The sequence below is a fragment of the Chenopodium quinoa genome, unplaced genomic scaffold (genome assembly GCF_001683475.1).
Source record: "Chenopodium quinoa cultivar QQ74 unplaced genomic scaffold, ASM168347v1, whole genome shotgun sequence".
NCBI classification, from domain to species: Eukaryota; Viridiplantae; Streptophyta; class Magnoliopsida; order Caryophyllales; family Amaranthaceae; genus Chenopodium; species Chenopodium quinoa.
In genome coordinates, this window is record NW_018742418.1 from 1,534,691 (window position 1) to 1,559,667 (window position 24,977).

The 24,977-nt window shown below is 33.2% G+C and overlaps 2 protein-coding genes across 2 annotated transcripts; both read right to left on the reverse strand.

Moving 5' to 3' along the window:
• Window positions 1–13,707: 13,707 nt before the first annotated feature.
• Window positions 13,708–18,295, reverse strand: LOC110708686 (uncharacterized protein At4g28440-like). The gene is made up of 3 exons (XM_021886882.1): window positions 18,144–18,295; window positions 17,224–17,457; window positions 13,708–14,335 (listed from the first exon to the last, which is right to left on the reverse strand). The coding sequence occupies exons 2-3, from the start codon at window positions 17,444–17,446 to the stop codon at window positions 14,145–14,147; spliced, it is 414 nt and encodes a 137-aa protein (XP_021742574.1). The 5' UTR covers window positions 17,447–17,457; window positions 18,144–18,295; the 3' UTR covers window positions 13,708–14,144.
• A 3,373-nt stretch (window positions 18,296–21,668) lies between these two features.
• LOC110708694 (2-methylene-furan-3-one reductase-like) lies at window positions 21,669–24,410 on the reverse strand. Its single transcript, XM_021886892.1, has 4 exons — window positions 23,914–24,410; window positions 23,036–23,359; window positions 22,770–22,929; window positions 21,669–22,145 (listed from the first exon to the last, which is right to left on the reverse strand). Exons 1-4 carry the CDS (start codon window positions 24,331–24,333, stop codon window positions 21,880–21,882), a joined length of 1,170 nt encoding a protein of 389 aa, XP_021742584.1. The 5' UTR covers window positions 24,334–24,410; the 3' UTR covers window positions 21,669–21,879.
• Between the last annotated feature and the right edge of the window lie 567 nt (window positions 24,411–24,977).

Genomic DNA, 24,977 nt, shown 5'->3' on the forward strand with positions numbered 1-24,977 from the left:
TTTTCCATAATAAATTAATCACAAAATATATTTCTCATATGCATACATATCAAAACGACATAATAATAAATTAATCACAAAAGTAATATGATAATTCTTTACAAACTTAGATCAAGATGTTAATTCTTCATATATTGTCAAATATAATAGATTATAATGCTACATCTCCTAACCTTACAAAAAATATACGTATGCTGCCAATATACAGATTATTGTGAATAGGGCTGTACACCGGTCCAAAACCGGACCGGACCTGACCCAAACCTGAATGGACCGGGACCTGAATTATTGGTTTTTAAGGACCGGAGATCGAACTTGAATCAACAGTCCGGTTCCGGTCTGAAAAATAAGATCCAATCCGGGTTTGGACCTGAATAGACCTGATTACTAATTTGTTCCCATTTTTTTTTTTTTTTTTTAAATAAATAACTTGTTGGACCTGTTTAGACCTGATATGGACCTGTTAGGACCTGTTTAGACCTATTAAATAAAAAATTAAAGGACCGGGACCGAACCTTAATTCACCGGTCCGGTTTCAGTCCGATCCAAACAGGTCCGGTTTAGATCGGTTTTCAGGTCTGGGTCAGTTTGTGTACACTCCTAATTGTGAAGATTATTGTGACATATACATTGTTGATGTAAGGTAATTCAAGATCATCAATTTCAAGTTGTATAATTCTAAATCACTGAAGGCGGTATACCAAAGTTAATAAATACTTTCCCACTAATTGACATTTGTAATGTATAACATACCCACAAAAATGAAAAATCACATGTGAACATGAACGGTGACTAGATCTTTATAATTACTTAATTAATTCCAAAGTTTAAACCATCACACAAGCGACCTTTTTTTTTTTTTTTTTTTTTAATAATTGTCATGTTGAAATAACCAACAATTCACTTATGATTTCATGATAATAATAATAATAAAAAAAGAGAAACTTTGTAATAAAAAAAAAATAACAACAAGGTACACAATCCAATAAACAAAGTCCAATAGAATGATAATAAATGGATTGATATATTTTAAGTTGATATAAACTAAAATGCAACATAAAGAGCAACAATGAGTAAAATAAACTTTCAAAACATGTTAAAAATAATAATAATATCATACGTACCTTGACCTAGCATGATATATCATGTTGTGAATTAATAGTTATAAATTGATTAGCAAATTAGAGGTTGGTGCTGATAACGTGTTATAAAATAAAGGAAAGGAAGAAGAAAAGTGGAAGATGTAGAGAGAATATCATATTGCCCATGTCTTTCATTAGACAATGACTACTATTTATACATGTGCAAGTGAATATATTAATTAATAACTCTCTAAAAACAATGAAGAGTCACAATAATGTAGGAGTTACAATGGGAAATAATAAGGCAAAGGAAGTTACAAGAGGTTACTAAGAAATGTAATAATGTTAAGAGAGTTATAAAGCTATGCATGATGGATATTCATAAGTATATTTCATAACATTTTAATTATTATCTCATATTAGAATTATTATTTTGACTTCAATTCAGAAATTATGAATTGAAGAATTGAATATGCCTGATGTTGAGGATAGCACTAAGCTAGAATATGAAACGAGCATGACGATTGGACCCATATATTATCATCTCAGAAATTATACTAGGATACTTTGCATCAAGGTTCTACTTATTGAATTCTTCATATATATTGCACGCCAAAAGATGCTTTTTGTTTGGCCACCACAACATCATAAAAGTCTTGATGTCAAGAATTATGTATGATAATGGAATCCAAGCATATTTTATGGTTGAAATATTGCGCCCCCTTTAATTTCTTCGTTTTTCAATAGTCGCAACAAACAATAATTTGATCATTACTGTTCATATATAAACTTATCTATAGTCTTTAGTCTCTTTACTAATTATTTATTCATAAATGCTACAGAGTAAGTATCTATACTTTAAATTTCAACATTTTACGAATTTTATAAATAGATAATTTTAAAAAATTTAATAGAGTATAAAACTTATTATTCATGAACCTCAACCATTGACCTAAGTTTTTGTTTGTTTGATCCTTTAACATGATATTAAGAGTCAATATCACCTTTAACAATGATAATAATAGTCAAATTTATACATTGATAAGTGTACTAACTCAATTGCACTATAGATTGTCAAATCAACAAATAAATTGAAAAAAGTATGAGGAAAAAAAGAAAAAAAAAAAAAAGGTACCGTAGTATATTGGGATGAATGAGTGTAAGAAAATATAATAATTGAAGTAGATAAGTAAGAGATCGTGATAAGAGATTAAGGGGTCGTTTGGTTGAAACTCTTGGAATGGATAATAATGGAGTTAGAGTCCATTTCATCCATATAAATTGTTTGGTAGGACATTTTTGGTATGGTATGGAATCTAATACCAAGAGGGTTCTAATTTCACCTAATTCCCTTAGAATTCCATAACTAACTCAGCCTCTGAGATTTATAATTCATTCCTTTAATGAAATGTAAAAATCATTCCAAAATATAAACCAAACACATATAGACAAATATGGGGTTTAGAATTTAAACTTTCCTAATATAAAATTTCCATACCAATCAATTTCACTTTAACGAACCAAATAACCCTTAAGAGATTCCATGTGGTCAAGAATAAGTTTTTCTATCTTTTCTCTCTTATTATCCAATAATTATAAAACTGAGGTAGTATTATACGAGTACTGCATTAGTCTAATGTTATTGAATCAATTATTATGGCCCATAATTTGCTACAACTCTACAACTGCAAGCTGCAACTTCGGCTAGAGCAACGGGTTTTTGTCTACTTACTGTCAAGATACTGTAGTTGACTCTTGTCGTGAAAAAAATTCCATTAAACAATTCAAAGAAAATCATCTAAAAAAGGTAAGAAAATCTAACTTATGGACTTATTTTGTATGCACAAATACCCAAAATACCACCAAACCCAAAAAGTAAGTTACGTTGTTATTACACACATTTTGCCATTTGCTCGATGTAGGAGCATTTAGGCACTTAGCTACTAACAAACAATTCAACACTACATAGATTACGTGCTTTGATATAATGGTATAACTAGTGTGTGGCCGGGCGATGCACCTGGTTGCTAGTTTGTGTACTTCTTTAATTTTATAATTATGTTCAAGTGTTTGTATAGTTAGTTTGTAGTTCGGACATTACCTTAGGTGTCAATATTTTTCTTACCTCATATGTGTTTATATTATAATCTTGTGAAAAATAAATGAATTATATTATCTCTAATTTACTTAATAAATAAAAGGAATATATAATATTATGTGAAATTTGAAACATTAATAAGAGTTGGTTGAGATGGTAAATGTATTATCTTTATGTTTCAGAAATTATGGGTTCGAATTTAGCTCAAAGCATATTTTATTTTCTTAAATGAGAAGTGGCAAACTTATGTGGTGCATATACATTGGATAGTGACATGGCGCATATTCTTTGAATAGTGCCACGTGGTACAGTTCCTTTAAAAAGAACGTTTTTTAATATATAGTATAGATTAACATTTATAATACAATTTATAATAATGCATTAATGCTATATATTCATTTTCTCTCTTGGGTGATGTTTTCATTAGATTAAAAGTAGCGGTAAAAAAGACATATCATAGATGAAGAGCGTTTTAAAGTAGTTGTAAGTGAAAAGACATATCATGCACAGAGAACGATTAGATAGGAATGGAGAAGAGCGAAAAGATATAGTTTCTACTTGTACTTAACGTTTATGCCATGCCCCTAAACAACATTTTTTACCTAATAAATAAACCAACTTTTCCCTCATTCTCATATTTCTATGGATTATGGATCGTTGTCCATAATGAGAGACATTATTTTTTTAATTTTTATTTTCTAGTCTTTGAACATCTCCCTCAGAAGGTTTATTTGAATTAATCTAAATAAAGAAGTTAAAAAAAGGAAGGGTTTATCTATTGAGAAGCACATCGGTATGAATTTTTGTGAAAGCTGATATGTTTTACTTGTTGGCTGATATATATATATATATATATATATATATATATATATATATATATGTATGTATATATATATATATGTATGTATATATATATATATGTATGTATATATATATATATGTATGTATGTATGTATATATATATATATATATGTATATATATATATATATGTATATATGTGTATGTATATGTATATATATATGTATATATTTCCTTTTGTTGTTTGATATCGGACATCATTTGGCTTAATTATATATTTCTTTAGTTGGCTGATATATTTATTTTGTTGGCTGATATGTATATTTTAATTGTTGGCTTATATGTTTCATTTTGTTAGCTGATATATTTATTTTGTTGGCTTACCAGTTGCTTTTGTTTGCTGATTTCATCCTTTTGTTGGTTGATATGTTTCCTCTGTTGACTTATTCAATTATTTGTACCTTTTGTTGGCTGATATATTCCTCTTATTGGCTGATATATATCTTTTGTTGGCTCATAGGTTTCTTTTGTTGGTTGATACATTTTTATTAATGTCTTTAATGTTGACTGATATCAAACATCAATTGGCTAATATGTTACTTGTATTAGCTGATGTACAAAGTATATACAAGTACAACTATTTTTATTTCACTCTCTATCCTCTTCCTCTCTTTCTTTCTCTCTCTTGTTGGCTGTTGGCTGATATTCTCAATCACGCCCCTCAGTCCTTCTCCTTCTCCTTCACCCACCAAACCCAAGCCACCACACCCACAAACCACCGAACCCAAGCCACCGCACGTCCGCACCCACAAACCAGCAGCGAACGCCACCACCACCACCAGCGAATGACTCCACCTCCGCAAACGCCACCACCACCAGTGATTCGCACCTAGGCAGCGAACGCCTCCACCTCCGCATCCGTCATCTACTTTCAAATAGAGCAAATCGTCAATTTTGATTCAATAGCAATTTTGATTCAATGCAATTGTTGTGAATTCTGATTTTGATTTAGATATAGGGAGCAGAGGAGAGAGAAAGAGAAGGGAAGAGAAGAAGGAGAGAGAAAGAGAAGGCAAAATGGTACGAACGCACAAACTGTTAGGTGTGGATGTCTGCACCCAATAGTTTGTGTTATCTATTTCATTCAAGTCATCCCTGAATTCTAGGTTGCTTTGTCATTAAAGGACATGGACAATAATCTCAATCAAGGCTTTAACAAAAATAAATGAATAAATAAATAAAATAAAATCTCAATCAAGGCTATGGATGAAGATTGTATGATATAGATTCGAAGCTGTCCAAAAAGCTTAATTGTATTGCATTCTATGCTTTTAATTTTTTGTTTAATTAGTATTATATGAGACCACTCAGATTTTCCAATCCTATTTCCATGGATTATATTATACTTGAGTGTTTTCTTTTGAAGATGCATTGCACTCAAATGCAGCCATGTCGCAACTCGCAAGTATATATTGTATCAGAAACTTAAAAAATTAAGTGAATAATGTATGTGTTATATACTAAGCAATTGATCTTCTCCTAGGATCCATTCGAGTTGAATTAACTTAATTTGGATGTCTAAAATTATTTGAGCATATTTTATCTGATATTGTCTTTTATTCTTTTCGTACCTAAATAATTAACAAGTTTAATTTTTTATTATTATTCTTTATATACTAACTTTGTCCATCGTTAGTAACGTATAAAAAATAAATTTTATTATGAAATGTATTGTTGAATAAATATTAATATAAATTTTTAGTGTCAACTTTTTTATATTTTTTTACTAACATCAATAACATAATACTAAAATAGACACCAAGAATGACACGTGTCACTTCCTGGTGTAATTTTTTCCCTCCTAAACTCCCTCTCCCTTTTTAGCAAAAATCTTTTATTTTTGAAATATTTATTTAATACAACTATAGAATCTATAATTATATATTATTCCTAATATTGTATATTATCTTTATAATAATTGTATTAATTTTTATTTTGTATTCTATTTACTTTAAATAGTTACATTATATTTTGAGACCTTTTAATTAAGGGAGAATAAACTATAGTTTAAAGGTTGAAATATGGTCGAGAGTATAAAATAATAGAGCCAAAAAAACAATTTTAATATTTAAATTACCATTACATAGTTATACAATAGTGGGGTTTAATGGAACAAAAAAAAACATTTCTATTCATGGTGTTGATTTGAAATCTTATGAAATAATAATAATTGAGTTAGTTTTTTGTTAAATATTTTTGTAATAATTTTACCGACGTATAACCCTTTTTTTTCCTTGTAAAAATCTATTAACTATTACTAAAAACAAGTCATGTTTACATCAATCATATTGGACATATATCATGCTATCATTAAAAAAATTTCCGCCAATACAAATATATGATGTCAGCTATATTTTTTATTTTTATTTTTTTCTTTTACTTACTTAGTTTATATTTTGGAAGTACATTGTAGAGGTTTTTTTTAACTAAATTAATTCATTAATAAAATGCCATACAACATCTACATTATATAGTTTTATTGAAAATAACATGCATCATTAATGTAATATAATGTATACTATTTTTAAATATATTCAGCACAACTAATCACAAATAATATATTATTTTTCTCAATCGTAGTATCAATAATTTTTGCCTTATTATTTAATCTTTCTTATATACATTGCATTTGTTTATTCCATACGAGTTACCTTATTTTTATATTATATCACAAATTAATTAGGAAAAAAAAATTACAATTACCATGCATCGCACGGGCACTAATCTAGTTTAATTATAATTTTAAGGTGAAACTAGTGCATTGACATGTATGTCAATTATCAATTATTTAAGAAGGAAAGGAGTACACGTTTAAGAAATGTAAAAAACAAATTAAAAAAAAATTATTAACTTATTTTATCTGAACTTAGCTGATTCAAAGTAATTATGAGCAAGTGGGGCATTAAAATGAAAATCATCTCCGATTAAACTCGATCATGACAAGATACATATATATATGTGATCAAGGGTAGGGGTGAGCCAAAATTTCGGGTACCCGGAATTGGAACCGGAACCGATTAGGAACCGGCAGGTTCGGAATCGGAATTGGACCCGATGATTTCAATTTCGGGTAATAAATTAAGGAATAGGTTGCAACCGGTTTCAATTCCAATTCTCAATTTTTTGGACAAAAACCCCCATAAAGTCATTTACACCATGTATTCCACGTTCATCTTAAAAAAAAAAAAAAAAAAAAAAAAAAAAAAAAAAAAAAAAAAACGTACTCCACTTTCATCTATGTTGTTAATTAAAGAAAAAAAAAATTGTACATCTAAAAAAAAAAGAAAAAAAAATGTATATCGATCAATATAACTGTATATGTTTACACTATTTTTTTTTACTAACCGATTGAGTACCTGGTTACCCAACATATATTACACTAAATAAGTTTTTAAAAATAAAATTATGTTAAATGTATCTAGTTAGTAAAAAAAAATATTATTAATACCTAACATAAATAAAATAGCTTAATACATATATAAATACAAATGTTAAATGCTAAAAATGAAAATAGACTAAAATAAGTATTATAATTTATATTATATTTTAATAATTACATACATAAGTGAAGTGGGTACCCGGTGGTTCCAATTCCAAGTCCTAAATTTTAGGATCCGATTGAACCAATTCCAATTTCAATTCCGAATTTTAAGACCCAATCTCAACCAATTTCAGATTCGGGTCCTAAAATTTTGACCGGATACCCGATTTGCTCACCCCTAATCCAGGGTTTCCTTTAAATTAAACAAGTTTAGAGGCGCACGCAATGCGTGCACGACTATCCCCCCTCTTTATACTTTGTGCATAAAGTTATCTTTATAATTTACTTATTTGCGTACATGGCATATATATTGACATAATTTTATTACTCCGTATTTTTTATAATTAGTAAAGGTAAGAATCCATTAAAGGGATTAGCTTTTAACCATGCAAAACAATCCTAAATTTTACAGTGCATTTGTTATATTAGTTCTACAATTACATACATACTCATTTTTTTAAAGGATGAATTGAACCCATTCAAGGTATTATATTTACAAATGATTAAGTAAATTTAAAGAGAATAGTCGTGCACGCATTGCGTGTGCCTCTAAACTTGTATCATTTAAATTATACATACTTGTAAAATATGTGTACAACGTAAATATTCGTACTACTAATTAAATTATAGTATGTTGCTTTTATACTTATATAAAAGTTGAAAAAAACCTATGCAAACTTACAAACACCGACTTTTAAAACACCAAGTGTCAAATTTATATCATCAAATAAATATTCTCGAATTAAACTAACATACCGTCTAACATAACTACACTTGAAGGAATTATTTGATATGAGAAAAAATAACTACCATAAGAGAAGTTATCTTTTTAAATTTATGGAGTAGTTAGAAATGAAAGTTATATTTTAAGGTTAAATTTTAAATACATTTTAATTTTTTTTAATTATAATAAATATTTATAAAGAGGGTAAAATGGTCCACTCAAAAATTTCCAACTAAAAACACCACTTCTCTTTATCCACTAGCCACATCAAATCAAACACTTGATGTTGTAATATTTACGTAGTACATGTACAATGACTACAATCATTGTATAATTTTTTTTTTTTTTTGAAAACAAAATCATTGTATAATTGAGACATTAGAGTACGTATTGAAAACAAATTAACGATAGTTAATGACTTTTTACCGTTATTGAGTAGTAGGATGACGTAATTGTAGCAGCTACGATGATCGCAGAATGCATAACAATCTCCAATAATATCCAAATCGGTGTAATATAATTACAAATCAATTTATTTTTTTTTTTGGAAATTTTGTAAAATAACACCACAAAAAAGACACGATTTTGATTATAACACAAAAAAAAAAAAAAAAAAAAAAAAAAAAACAAAAAAACACTTTTATTATAACACCACAAAAAAAAACCAAAAATTTGATTTTACCACCACATAACGGATTCTTGGATAGAATCCGTTAGTGGAGCCTAAAAGACACGTGTCAAATCCCACCACCAACACCACCAAAAATTGATTTAAATGAATAAATTTATAAAAAAAAAAAAAAAACCCTTACTTTTAACCCAGCCAGCCCCACCACCACCACCTGCCCCTTCCGCCGCCGGAACCTCCTGCCTCCACTTAAATCGGCAAACCAGTCCAACTTTCACCCTATAATCGCCGACTCCACGGCTTCTCCCCTTCCCCCTCCCCAAAAACCACCCCAAACCCATCAAACCGCTGCAAAACCAACCTGACCACCGTGCAAACCCCCCTTTCCTCCACCCTTGAAACGGCCAAATCGACCATGGAAATCGACCATTCTGGGTTTCCATGGTCGATTTCGGTCGTTTGAGGGTGAAGGGTTCCCATGGTTCATTTTCTTGGTCGGTTTCCCAGATCCATTTTGGTGGTTTTCAATCGTTGTTTTCGGCTTCCATGGGTTTTAGCGTCAGTTTTGCGGTGGTGGCTAGGGCTGGGGTGTTTCGGGTGCTGGAGATAGGCTAGAGATGCTGGTGATGGGGATGGGATGTGGATCGTGGTCGCCGGTGGTGGGTGTTAGGATCGCCAGTTGTGGTAGTTGGGCTGGGTTAGGGGTTAGATTTTTTTGTCTTTTTTTTTTAAAAAAAAAATTTCTTTTTATTAATTTATTCATTTAAACCAGTAGACAATTGACACGTGTCTTCAAGGGGTCCCACTAACGGATTCCATCCAAGAATCCGTTAAGTGGTGGTAAATCAAATTTTTGGTTTTTTTTTGGTGTAATAATAAAAGTTTTTTTTTTTTGTAGTGTTATTATCAAAATCGTGTCTTTTTTGTAGTGTTATTTTGCAAAATTTTCTTTTTTTTTTAGGTAGCTTTTTAGCCAGATTAAAGTTTTTGTCATCAAAAGATGAAAGATCACTACTCATTGGTTTAGAAGCACCAAACATGCATGATTTTTATGCTCCAAGTTCAACGTATTATATGATGGACATGCACCATAGTGTTGATCCTATTATAGAATTCAAGAATTTTATTAAAAAATGTCATCAAAGGCAGATCGATTGAGACCTTTGGGCATTATCATTAATGTTTAAAGAGAGTTGATCTTTCAATTGATTATGTATTAGGAAATCAACTTTGCTTGGCCTCCACTAGATGGGTGTTCCTTTTTCCCCCTTGGTGGAAGGGAGCAATAATATCGAAAGCGAAATTGGAGTGAGATAATATTGTGGTCGCAAGGGGATGGAATCACCGAACTAGTAGTGCAAACTACTATATCGGAGTGTGTTTCCAGCCTCAAGTCATTTACTTTTACAGTCGAGTCGGTTTAAATAAAATAATTTTTTTATTATTATGTAAACTTTCGAAGATATAAGGCTTTGATTTGTTCAAAACTCATCTTTAACTCGTTTCTTATTGCTAACTTATAAGTATATATTGTACATATATACTAGTAGCTAATTGGTACTTGTGTAACAAAGTCTTTGAACAACTTTTACATGTTTTATAATTTTAGGCGGCAATGTTTCGTTTTGATAAGTCTATGATGATTGAATGAAAATTTTTATGGAAATAGTTTAGGGTTTAACCTACTTTTCCCCCCCCTCCCTACTCCTCTCATTTGTTAATTTTCAATTAATTTAAATTTTAAATATAATATGAACCTAAATTGTAGTGTCGGTATCAATGTAGTGAGTTTGAACAATGGTAGACAATTCTTTGCATTGTCATAATAATTAATTAATTATGTGTTAACATATTAACCATCTAGCTTAGTGCGCATCGTTTTTGATAAAGCGTAATAAATTAACATGAATGGTAGGGTTTGCTGATTATTATGTAAATAAAAATCATATAAATAATAAATCCACTACTATGTTGATTGCTGAAAATAGTATAGTGCACCATGCACATGGTGCACCCGGAAAGAACATTAGACATATTTTAAAGAACATGGACGAAAAAAGAATATAGTAGTGTTTGAAAAAAAACATATACTAGTGTTTGAAAAAGAACATACCTATGTTTGACAAAAGAACATGTTTGTGTTTGACAAAGAATATGGCATTACGAAAAACATAAAGTTTTTACAAAAAGAACATGATAATACATTAAAGAACATGTTATTTTTCATGGTTACGCTACTGGTTGAATGTGTTTGAAAAGGAACCCTATATTTGACAAAGATAGAGGTGATCATCGGGCGGGCCGGGCCGGGTTCGGGCCTAACCGAGGTCAAACATTCAGCCCACTTCTCAGGACGGGTCGGGCCAAGCTTCTGGTCGGAATTTTTGTGCCAAAATAGTCGAGTCGTGCGGGCTTTTCGGGCCGCGCAAAAAAAAATGCATAAAAATGCATTTCCAAGCCGCTCAAAACAAAATTCGGGTCGGGCCGGGCCCGACCTGATTTCGGGGCGGAAATTGTTACCCAAAATCAGGTCGAGTCGGGCTGGACTAACTTTGATCACGTCTAGACAAAGAACATAAAGTCTTTAAAGAACATGTTCTTTTTCATGGTTACTCAGGTGATTGAATTTAACATTTTTTTTAATGTACATACATTAAAGAATATATTGTATAATGTAAAGAACATATAGTTCAAACTCAAAGAATATATTATACTCGCGTTCTTTATAAATGTCTATAATATTCTTTTTTTCGCCCATGTTCTTTTAAATACACCTAATGTTCTTTCTGAGTGCATCAACCACACATTAATTGATTGCACATTTCTATCTTAAAAAATGATCAAGGGTTTGATCACTAACTTCATAATTAATGTGTAAGAATGATGCATGTCCGAGAATCAAACATTAACCAGAGTGGAATTTTAAACTGGGGTCGCAAATAAAACAATTTACATATACAGAATGGACAAGTGTCTTTTAATTTTACTGAGCGTAAACGTGTTTATAGAGAAGTCAACAAACATAGCGACACATATTATGACTCATTTTCACTTAGTAAATTTCTTTACTAGAGTTTAGGTTGAAAGAGGACTGGATGCTATTGAGAATGTAATTTCGATGGACTTTTGTCTTGCGTTTAATGAAAACAAGTAGTATGTATCTTTTGGCTTCTCTATTTAAAATAAGGTGGATAAAAAGTGATCTGGTGACCAAAATTACAATATTATTGTTTATCTTAAATGACTGGTGGAGGTCAACTAACTTGATTAAAGCTCGAATCAAATCTCATTTATATAAATAAAGCATTGTTAATATAAAATTTGTGTATTGTATAATATTAGGGACTTCAAGGAGGATTGGGGTGGGATTAGCAGAATGATGAGGATAGCACACACAACAATACTAAACCCCACACTGTTTTTTTTTTTTTTTGTTTAATTAATTAGCAATAGGAATGTTAATATGCTACATTTGCACAAAATTATTAATTGATTTAAACTCAACTTTAACATGAACATTCTCCAGAAGAAATGACCCATTGATTTAAAGAATGCAATATAGAAAGGATTTTTAAGAGAAAGCTATACAGTCGGTGACTCACGTGTGAAAAGAAGTGTTGAAAAGTTACTGACACAAACATTTCGCTACATAATAAAATAGTGTTGTTTCAAATTAACCCCATGGTCAATCATCATAACAGCCATTTGCATTGCTATGTTACAAATAACACATGAAAGACATTTAGGCAATTAGGCAGCTCAATTAATATACCACATATGAATAAAACAATATGAAATGTCTCTATAACATAAGCCATCTTAATATTGACATTAGTCCCTCACTCCCTTGTATGATTGAAGATATTATTTTCAAAGAATGTGTGATGTAATAACGTTTCTTTTACGTAAAAGCAATATCTTCCAAATAAACATTTAATTTGATGAATGCATGTGGGTTTATTCCCCTTCAATAGAAAATCATCAAAAAAGTGAGGTAGGAATTATTTTGATTGAGATACAAAGATAGGGATGTGTTTGATTAGATAACTGCCAATACCGTTAACAATTTTATGATTTTTGCTCATATATTTTGATTATTGATTAGTTAACATCATGCAGGTATTAATTGAAGTAGTTAACGGACTAATTTATAGCTTACTAGCTTAGCAATGAATTTTACAAGAAAGTGACATTGACATATTTTGTACTTAAAGCTTCACGATATATATGAACCTGATAGGAGTACTATAGAAATTGATTAGCTTAAGTGCTGTAACACTAATTTTAATTAGTATTCTCTCCTTGTGTTTCCTAAATTAGCAACATATAATTATAGTCCAAAGTCAAGTCGTTTTCATACATCACTATTATATCTAACATCCGCCGTATTGTCTTTCTCAATTTAATTGCTCCACTTGAAACCTTCTAATCGACATAAATTTTTTTTAAAAAAATTAGCAGTAGTAGAGGAAAAATTGGATGGACGAAAGATCAAAAGATGGAGAGACTAATTGTAGTAGAGGAAAAATTGAACGGTCTAAAGATCAAAAGATGGAGAGACTAATTGTAGTAGAGGAAAAATTGAACGGTCTAAAGATCAAAAGATGGAGAGACTAATTCACTACGGAGTAATAATTGACCGAATCCTAAATTTGTACAAATAAAACTCACTTTCCAGAATAACCTTTTAGATTTATAATACACTGGACTGGACTATTACTATGTCCATGACTAATGCATCCAAAAGTTTCGAGCATATCTATTAATCCCATAGATAACAACCAAATCAAGTTAGTATTAGTAAAGCAAGATAAAAGACAGCGAAAGATAACTAGAGCAATGGTTCGGCTAAAATCTCATGCATATTACGAAGTATATATCATAAAAGGCAAGAAATATCTTTGTCTCCAGACTATTAACTGAAAGAGAAATTATAGAAAAACAACCAATATACCAGGATAAGAGGGCTCCGAAATCCAACAAGCTTCCTTCACGTGCAGTGAAATGGTTTAACCTTTCTCAACTTTGGTAGTGATTAGAAGCCTCAAATTCCTCCTCCTCCGGCAAGGTTTCACGAGCAATTGGAATTATGCCCAGGAGACAAAACTACATGAAATTTCACCCTTTTTCTTTTTTTGTTTGATTCCTATTTTTATTTTCTTCAGGTTCCAACTTTTTGGAGGGCTGGAACAAAAGTAAGCGTCAGTTACATTCACCCGGCAACGGTCACAAGTTCATACTCAATCAGTGATAAGTTGTTATCTTCCTTGACAGTGAAATCAGCGGGCTCCTCTGCCTCTTCGACGATCCCCCACCTATCGACTGCAAGCCTCATGGATCCCTTGAACATGTCAATCTTTGCGTTGCGCAGGGTTACTGTAGTTCCCGCCTTCATCTTTTCCACTAAGAAGAGAACATTACATCCCATCATTGATTGTAAAAAATAATAAATAAATAAATAAATAAAGCACAAGATATGAGAAACATAAAAGGGGCAACTTTAAGCGACAGAGTAAAAGCTTTCCAGGACAATCCCAAAACAACAGAGAATTTCAGTCTCAACTTCCCATTCCACAATTCATGTAAACTGAGATAACAACTCTGATATAGCTTTGTATCGATCATACAGATAAAGTACAATAGTGCAACTGTATGGTTTATATATATATAAAGTGAAGTATTCAAATGTCCACCCAGTCTGTTTCAGTTCACTAGCTTTCAGAACTCAGAAGTAACTTACAAGTGCATTTACAACAACAATTTTAAATGATGGTTTTGTTATGTCCATTTCTTTATATCGTACGATTCCTAACAACGATTCATGTTAGTTGACCCGAAATCATTTTGAGACTAAGGCTTTGTTGTTGTAACTTACAAGTGCATTATCCCGAAAAAATATCTTTAGCGGGAAAGTTTTCTATAGTGATAAAGAACATTAATGCGTGTTAAACCAATGTATAAAAAAGCTCCCCACTACAGCAATAGAGGTCCCTGTGCCTAGGCGCTGCTAGAATAAAAATAAAAAAAATAAAAAATTGAAAGAAGTGTGCCACAGGTGTGCCTTGCCTAGAGCCAAAAAGTTGCTCTACCATAAGCGCCTAGCGCCTCATCACCTACACGCACTTTTATGTTATAACAAGAAAAATAGACGTGCGTATGTTCCACACCAAACCCATTTTCTTATGTTCAAAACGATAAGATGGATCAAAGCTGTACTGGATTGAGAGGACTGAAAGGAGTATTAAAAGGGAGGGGAGGGGGGTCTCAAATTATTGCATTCCCAAGCAATATCACCGACAACCATACTCCAAAAAGTCCAAATGAGAGGAATGAATTAGGATGTACTAGTATACAGCAGAGGGGGTGTAAGAGGATATGGTTATTGGGACTATGAAAAGGAACCTATTACCACCATTTGAGGGTAAACTACCACTCTATGGGAGCCTACTACCTCATGGGAGAACTTTCCATAGTAGTTTCCAGTTATATATTACCCCCAGTCCCCAGATTGATCCTCATCCAAGTATGGCCTAAAGGAGAAGAACATTAATTAAGCTGGTAAGATTGTTAATTACGACCACCAAGACCAAGGAGTAAAAGCTGGTGGAGAGTATTCTCCGGACTACAGCCCACCTCCATATTCAAGGATTCAACTCCCTAAAGATCCCCTAAAGATAAAGGAGGTGGGAACATGCGATCAAGAGCCACAGACTAATAATATGTTATATAATCAAATTCCCTAATACAAGTCCTTGTTCAGAGAGGGAGCGAATGGTGCATCAGTCTCAAAGAACCATTATAAATCACAAAAAACTTCCAATTGTCTTTCAATGTAGTAAGGACATGAAGTCCATAAGTTCATTTTCATCAAAAATCAGGAATATCCCAAGATTGAAATTCTGGGACAGGACATTTAAAATTGTAGACTGTCTACATCCAATATGAAATATATGAAGAAATACATAAAATTGTTGATTATCAAGCAGCAACTACAAAAGCTAAATATGCTATTGTGAATTCCAATATCTTGAATGCGAATGAGTTTCCCAATTTATTCTTGTTAATCAAGTCAAGAGCAGGGATACAGCCATACAGGGCAGGTTTTTGCGACAAAACAAGTACCACCAAGGATCAAAACCCTACTTTCTACAGAATGACGATGGAGGATCCATTCCTGGTGGAGATGGAGAAACTATCCCTAGAAGATTCCATTAATAATCTTGTTGATCAAGACATCAAGTGAAGAGAAGGATGAGGCAGGGTTTTACAGCAGAACAGGTACCATACTACTAACGACCATACTTTCACTACCTTCTATCATTAATAAATGACCAAACTCACTAACTCAAGCAAATAATCCACTAAAGATTTTACTTCCAATTTCAATGTACCCATTTGGCAACCGAAGATGACAGTAGATCAATAGCAAATATAATATTTCCCAAAAAAAAAAAAAAAAAAAAAAAAAAAAAAAAAAAAAAAAAAAAAAAAACTTGAACAGATGAGTCGAGTAAAAATGACCGTTAAAATTTGCCTCAAAATAGCTCTGAAGCAGAATATCCTTTTGGAGCCAGGACACCAGGCAAAAGTGCCCCACCCACCCACCCCCACACACACACTCACACCCCCACCCACACACATGTATATAGGTTCTCTTTTGCAAAAAACTGAGTTCCTGATTTATTATTTTAACTTCAGTTTTATCAACAATGCTTTTAAATGGTCAATTGTCATGTTTTCGAGGAGTGAATTTTTAGAAGAGAAGCAAGGAAATTACAGGTGTGCAAGAAGAGTCAAACATGCAAGGAAAAAAAATGAAGCAGGGAGCCCTTAAAATGCATCTTGTGCCCATTAATGTTGTTGTAATGTACGTATTGCAGATAAATTATTAGGCTAATAATGATGCAGATTATCTCAGTTGAACAAATAAGATAAGATGTAGTTATCAATCAAGTAGCCAAAGCTAATTGCTCAAATGAAATGTTTAACAAAAAGATCATTGATGAAATGAGACGCTCTCAAACTAAATGTAATGGTTAGAAGAACACCCTGCGGAGTAACACGCTAGCAAGATCGATACGAAAACAAAATTGAATCAAAATTGGAACAGGGATTCAAGAAACACTCCAAACGATACACCCATGGAGGGAAGATAATAATGCACCATGCACCAATCAAACAGCATCAACTAAATAGCCAAATCTTATGCCAACAAAAATAAAATGATACCATGGACTAAACACATTAACCTACAGGATCTGAACACAATTCACACCTACATAATAGCTTACCTTGATCGTTTCTAGCAGTAAAAATTATCATTCCAGTCTCATCTCCGACCAAACATTCAGCAATTTTCATTTGGCGCACTTGAGGTCCGTCAGACCTGCCCCTCTGCATAACCAACTTCGAATCAACAACCTTGACAGTGAGGTTGTGGCCAAAAGTACCAGGTCGTAGCTCATTAACTTTGGTGAAAACCGGTTTCCTCATCTCTTGCTTTGCTTCAGCCATCTAGTAGACACCTACCATATATAAAACGACAACGAAAACTTCAAGTCAAACAATGCAACAATCGCAAAAAGCACCTCCTCCCAACCTCCGGTATTGATAGGGAGTGATTTACATGCTGACATTGCTCATTAATTCGCAAATGCCGGACATATAAGACGGTATTTCACACACTTCGAATACAAGTTAAAAAGCTCCAAAATCAAATAAGGTCTCCAATACGTCTTACACCTTAAAGAAAGACAAAATTCTAACTGATTTTACAATTAAATTCATATAATTTCCCAGAAATACAAATTAAAGTATATGAATTAGACTATATATCATACTCGTAAAGTCGTAATAGGTTAATAAAGCCTAATTCAATCACAAGTAGATACATAAACCCTAAGCTGTTTTTGCTTTTTATAGTTAATTATTTTTTCTAGAAAAAACAAGATTACGCATAAAAGATCGGAAATTTAGAAAAAATACAACGAAATCTAAAGCATGTAATTCAGAAATAAATTAATTTAACCACAATCTTTGGGAAAAAAGTGCAAAAGAAAAATCTCGATAATTCCTAGATAAAATTGAACAAAACAAAACCCTGAACATGCAACATTCGAATCAATTAACAATAAAAAAACAAAAAGAGCAAAATAGATGACTGAGAATCAAAGTACAGAATGATGAATGTATTCAGAAATTCGAAAATCACCTGGAAATTGTGAAAAACGATGAAGAATGAAGCGCAAAGTTGAGATCTTGAAAGGTAGCCGTCAACCGCAGTGTGTTGGGCTCTTTCAGCTTTAAATACAAGGAAACTTAAAAAGAGAGAAAAGTCGTGGCCCGTCGGATGAATTTTTATTTTTTATTTTTTATTTTTTTTCCTAGATCACCCTTGTTTAACGGTAGTAATTACGAAGGAAACACCTAATGCATCGGAAATAATAATACGATTTAGGAAATAAACTAGAGTTACTATTGAGTACAAGGAATAATCAAGATAGTCTAGCACTTAATGACCGACATTATAGGTTTATAGCTATACACTCGATGCCTGATTTGTTTCTCAATAAATGTGACGAATATTTCAATTGTCATAATGCTAAAATAGGGAGCAAATCTCTGTGAATATGTAATCTATTTGCCATGGAGCTACCCACAAACCTTATATTTGAATTTTTGTTTCTCAATAAATGTGACAAATATTTCAATTGTCATCATGCTAAAATAGGGAGCAAATCTCTATGAATATGCAATCTATCTGCCATGGGGCTACCCACAAACCTTGTATTGAATTATAAATAGTTTATATGCTAGCATCCGACTTGCTTTCTCGTCCCTTACTTAAAATATTGTATAAATTGCAAGTGTAATTTTCTTAAACCCCCTATACTTCCACAACAATAATTAACCTCATGTGCATGGTATATATAAGTTACACGGTAGATATATAATCAAAATTCATGCACATAGATTTGTTCAACCATGAGTGCAACTGTGCAAGTCGTGGATGTTCACCTACCATGGAAGAGGATCACTAACTCACCATTGTCCTTTGTGTCATGACCATTACTTAGACTTTGTTCTCTTCGTCTAAAATAAGATGTCTTAGTCTGAATATTTCTAATTTGGTCTGGTTATCTTATTTGGTTAAATTTGACTTTAATTGTGCATCAATGTATAAGATAAAACATTATCAAAAGAAATCTTATTAAATTCGTCTCAACATGTATTAAATAAGAAATTAATGATATATGACAGTAATTGAATGGGATTAAGAACAGCTTATCTAGTTTGGTTTAAATCGCCAACTTGAAAGTTTTTGTGGCTTTCTATGTCGATTAGCTCTCCCCTTATGCATAGAATTATCTTCTCAATTCGAGCACGAACTTGAACATGAAGCTTTTGCATAATTTGAACCAATTGCTACGAAATTCTATGTGCTAATAGATAAACGCTTTTATGATCGAATGAAAAAAGAATCAACGAAAAATTCCACGTATTGCTCACATTTGTCAAGAACTTGGTGTTCCCGCGAGAGTTGAAGTATAACAAAAAGTATGCCATCAAGAACTTGGTCTGTGAGTTTCAGAAAAGAACATCATTGGCAGGTAGTTGATAGCTTATGACAACAAATACTAGTAGGACTTAGGATTGCGGTTCAAAGTAGGGGTGAGCAAAAAGTTAGGGTACCCTGAATTGGAACCACAACCGGTTAGGAATCGCAGGTTACAGGTTCCGGATCCGAGTAGCAAAATGGAGAACCTATTGCAACAGGTTCCGGTTCATGTTCTCAATTTTTTGGAACTGGAACCTATAGGGTACCCTGTAACCTGTTAAAAGTATCATTTAATATTAAATTATACACCAATTCTAACTTATTTTTTAAATAATAAATATCAAAATCACAATTATAAATATACGTATTAAATTTGTTAGACAACTACTATTAGTTTTTATTTTATTTTGCGAGTTGTAAACATTATAAATTAGTGATCAACCAATTAAAAAAATCTGCAAAAAGTTAGTAAGTACATTACAAGACAGGGTACCCTGAATCGAAATCGAAATATGTAGGTTCCGGTTCCGGTTCCCAATTTCCAAGAACCTGTTTAACAGATTCCGATTCCGGTTCCCATTTTGAGGAACCTATTGCAACAGGTTCCGGTTTCGGTTCCAAGAATTTTTACCGGATACCCTGTTATGCTCAATATAGCCCAAGTTTCAGAATACATTAGATCATACAAAATTTCAATCCGGCTCGTTTCAATTTATTTTAATTTGATTTCGATCCGGGTCTATTTATGCACACCCCTTTTGGTAAGTAGGATAGGGGCCATAGGGCAACTAAACTTTGAAATTTGAATGAAGCACCAAATGTCAATTTATGAGTGCACTCTAGGAACCTCCCCTACAACCATTTTACTCGATGAATGAACAATGAAGCGAAACCTATCATCTCCTACTACTCCAATTAAACCCAGAACCTAAACCATCATCCCCACAAAAATGGCAGAAACTCTCTCAAATTCCCCCAAAAAACACAGACCAAATTTGAACCATAATCCTTCAGAATTAGACAGATTAAGCTCACTCCCTGACATCTTTTGCTCGAAATCCTCTCTCTCCTCCCCCTCAAATCCGCCGCCGCCACTTCCACCTTATCCCGCCGTTGGCTCCGCCTTTGGATCATCGCGTCATTGGTCCTTTCAATGACTGGATAATCGCGTAGTACCAAATTTGTGATTGATACACCATTGTTGGAGGACATTGAGATTAACAATTGTGTTGCATTATATAGTTTTGTTAGTAAACCGAGTGTGTTACACAAGGCCAATATTGGGGTTTGGCCTCAAATTCTTTTTGATGGAAGTGATCTTACTCATTTACCGGAGTTTCTTCGAGGGATTTCGAGTGTTAAGTCCATGCATTTGGTGGATAATCTTGCTCTATTCAATAGTGTTAATGGTATAGACCACGCGAATGTGTGGCTCAACTTTCATAATCTCACCCATCTTAGCTTGATTGTTTCTGGGGAACATGTGATTTGGGATGCCCCAATACCTTCCCATTTGTTAAGTAGGCTCAAGAACATTGAGATATCGGGGATCAAAGGACAAGTTGGTAAAATATATTTTAAGCAATGCAAACGTTTTGGACAGGCTTGACATTTCTAGCTATGCCGACTATGATAAGGGCGGAAGTTATAAACTTTGGACAGAATATATGTTCTGTAGGAGATTGTTCAAGGTTCCAAGGACCTCTTTAACTTGTAAAGTTGAGTTTGATGGTGCTTATATCATTGCATCTGTTGATGGGTCTGGAAATGGATCAGTTGTTTCTCAAATTGATTGGGAAGGACCCGGCATGATTACATGGACGAGGATGAGGAATAGAAGGCAAACCATATGAGTTTTGATCCTCATGGACTCATGGTAATTTTTGATCTCATCGTCTATTTGATATAACATGAACTTTGATTGCCTTTTCATTTTTTTGCACATTTTTTTTTGGCTTTTTAGTCTAACTTGAATGTACTTCGTACTATACATTTATCTTTTAAGTAACATTTCACTTTGCTTCCAGTTGGGCCTCATATAATCTACTTTGCACATTTAAAGTTTCTTTAAGCTTTTAGTTTTATATTCCTTGAGAAGTAGACACTAAAGAACGTACTACGATTCACCCTCCCCCTCTTGTAGTATACTGTCTGAATAAAAGAACACACCCTAGAGCATTGGAAAGACTGAAGGCATAGATGAAGCAACAAAGTTTATACAACAAGAATTAGCATATGAATATGACCAAACCGAACCGCAAGATGAGATTGACACTCATTCCTCATAGTTATAGTAACATGTTTCCCTGATCACAAATTTCAACTAGATCCACCTGAGCACTACGGAATCTAGATACAGACCATACTGTTAGAACTTGAAACTTTGAACTTAGGAAATGGGATGGATGACTACTTTTCCAGTAGCGCGATTAGTTTCAAGGTAACTGAAGGCTTCAACAACCTTGTCGAATGTGAAGGGGCCCTTAGGATCGATTATTGGCTTCACCTTCCCACTCTCGAGGTAGGGGTTTAGCTTCTTCAGTACTTCTCCATTGGACGTCACCACGAATCTGAACCCTGGTGGTGTGACAGCACCAGTTAAGACCACCACACTTCCCCCTTCTTTCACAGCTTTTACATTCCTCTCACCTTCACCTGTTGTTCATGAAAGTTGAAACAAAATTAATGAGGCAAATGGGAATTGTTATTTCAAGGAGTTACAAAAGAAACTAGTGATGCAAAAGATGTTCACTATTCTGCATTACTATGGTAAAGGACGTGCCAGTTCTGGTGCAGTTTGGATGGATATAATTCTATTATTACTAAAAGTTATAAGAGCTGAAATCAGAAGCCTTATAATGGAGAAATGCCTCTAAGCATTTATTCTATGATTTTTGTTGACTGAAGAAGCAGATTTGACATTATTCTTAAGTGCAAAAATATTCAAGCCTTGAATAAGGTCCTCTATACTTGAAAATTACTGAACTGATTGTTTTTTTTTCCTTTCTTTTTTAATGTTCAATCTCAAATTTTACCGATCAAAATTGATTTGAACTGTTTTAGCAATGTTTTTTTTTTTGCTACATGCTGTTGCTGGTTAAGACTGATTTCGACATTAAATTTCAGCGCTTAAGTAGATGATGATTTGAATTGATACTTATGATGCCAGGGAAAACTAATCCTAAATGTTGCTTATTTAAGTGCATCATAACTGATAATTTCCTGTCACAAATTTTATCAGCAGAGATAGCAGAGGTTTTAATCAAAGCATAAACATACCAACTGTGTCATAAACAACATCAAACTTTTCTGGAAGGTCCTCAAACTTCTCTTTGGTGTAATCAATCGCAAGATCAACACCAAGACTCTTCAAAAATTCGATTTTCCCGGTGCTAGCAGTGGCTGCAACTCTAGAGGCACCAAATACTTGCTTCGCAAGCTGCCCCAAAATCAATCGAAAAAGGAAATATCAAATTATCTCCTCATCCAACACCGAAACTACACTAAACATTAGGATATATACTAGAGTAATAGATGTAGCATACCTGGATTACAAGAGATCCAACACCACCTGCCCCACCTAAAACAAGGATCGATTTTCCAGGAGACATCCCAGCCCTTTCGAGACCTTCATAGGCCGTCTCTACAGCTAACGGGAGACCAGCAGCTTGTACAAAGTCAATATTTTTAGGCTTCAAAGCTAACAACTTATCTTCCACAGCTGTATATTCTGCCAATGAGCCAAATTGCTTGGGACCATCAAGTGCTTTCTCACTGATGTCTCCGTAAACTTCATCCCCTACCTTGAATTCTTTCACTTGACTACCAACTTTTACCACCACACCAGCAACATCATAGCCTGGGATAGTCTGCACTAAAATTTCCATTCTTTTTTAGACGCAAAATCCAAACACGACATCAAAAGTATAGAGTAATCTCGAATGTTACATATCATTTTCATCAAGTGTTTTAGTACGGAGTAATTAATCAAATCATAGGGTTCCAGCTTGGAACTTATATACCACCTACGACTGATATATTCCTTAGGAAATATCGAGAATTGAATCAATATATCTCTCACAAGTATGAAGTATGTACATTTGAGCTTGATAACATTGCCTAACTGTATGACTACATGACTTACACTACGTAGAATGAGCCTGTGCGCTTTTTGATTTGAGTATATGTCACACAAATTTAATAAGCAGTATAAATCCCATTACTAGGTAAGTCTCAAAATTCAATATTAGGTGGTACAAGTCAAAATGCAACTAGCAATAAAACAAGATAAGTTACCACTTCCGTGCTGTGCTGAATTAAAAATTACGTTGATAATGTAATTCAAACTAGTAACGTGACAATAAATTAAACAAACCCAAACCGAGGAATTACAAACTGAGCTAAAGAGAGAAGATAAACTTACAGGAAGAGGTGAATCAGAGGCCTTAAACTTGCCAAGCCTTCTCTTAAAATCAACAGGGTTTAAAGCAGCAGCAGCAACCTTAATCAAAACTTGATCATCTTTTATTTCAGGAACTTTAACATTAGACCCAAATTTAAGGACGTCAACACCTCCATAATCCTCATAAATCCAAGCTTTCATCTCAGTAGGTATGGTTGAGGGCTCTACAGAAGCAGGGGCAGTTTGTGACATTGCACAAATTTTAAGGGAAGAAGGGTAATTACAATGTTGGGTACCCTTAAAAATAAGGGTGTTACTTAATTTTTTGGTGGTTTTGGAAAGGGTTGAGAGTGAGGAGAGAGAAAGTGAAGGTGTGTTGGATGAGGTGGAGGAGGAAGAGGAGAGAGATAGAGGAATTTTGGTGGTAAGAATGGCTTCCATTTTTCTGGTTATCTGATAGTCTGATTGATAAAATTTCAGTAAACAGTGTAAAGTAATGGGTGGTATTGTTGTTGTCTATATTTATGATCATAGATTGCGTATTTGGTGATGAATTTTGGATTTGTGCATGTTTTTGTTTTTGGCTACACGAGTGACACTTGTATGGCTAATAATTGAATCTATTGATGGTGGGCCGGGTTGTTCCGAGCCTATTCGTATAGGCTTGAGTGTATCAGTGTATGTACCTCGGATTTGGGTATTCTTGTCAAATATGAATATGTGTTTAAGTGTCTAGTTCCAATATTTTTGTATTGAATTCCCATGATTTTAGCCCAAATAATAGTGTTTACATTTCTAAATTCATACACAGTGTCAAATGTCAAGGGTGTGAAACGGGTACTTTGTGAAATGAAGAGTCTCCGTAAAATATGTTGCACATTAGGCCCAGTGGTTCCAATTCGATTAAGGTAAGGCCTGTAAAGCAAATAGGTCATGGGCTGCATATTCGGCCCACCAACCACATCTGAAGTTTGTACAAATTATCCTTACTCTTAAATGGAAGAGAGAGAAGTTATTTGGATTATGTTATGGGAGCTTTACCATATGAGTATATGACTAGGGGTGGCAATTGGGATGTCCGGATC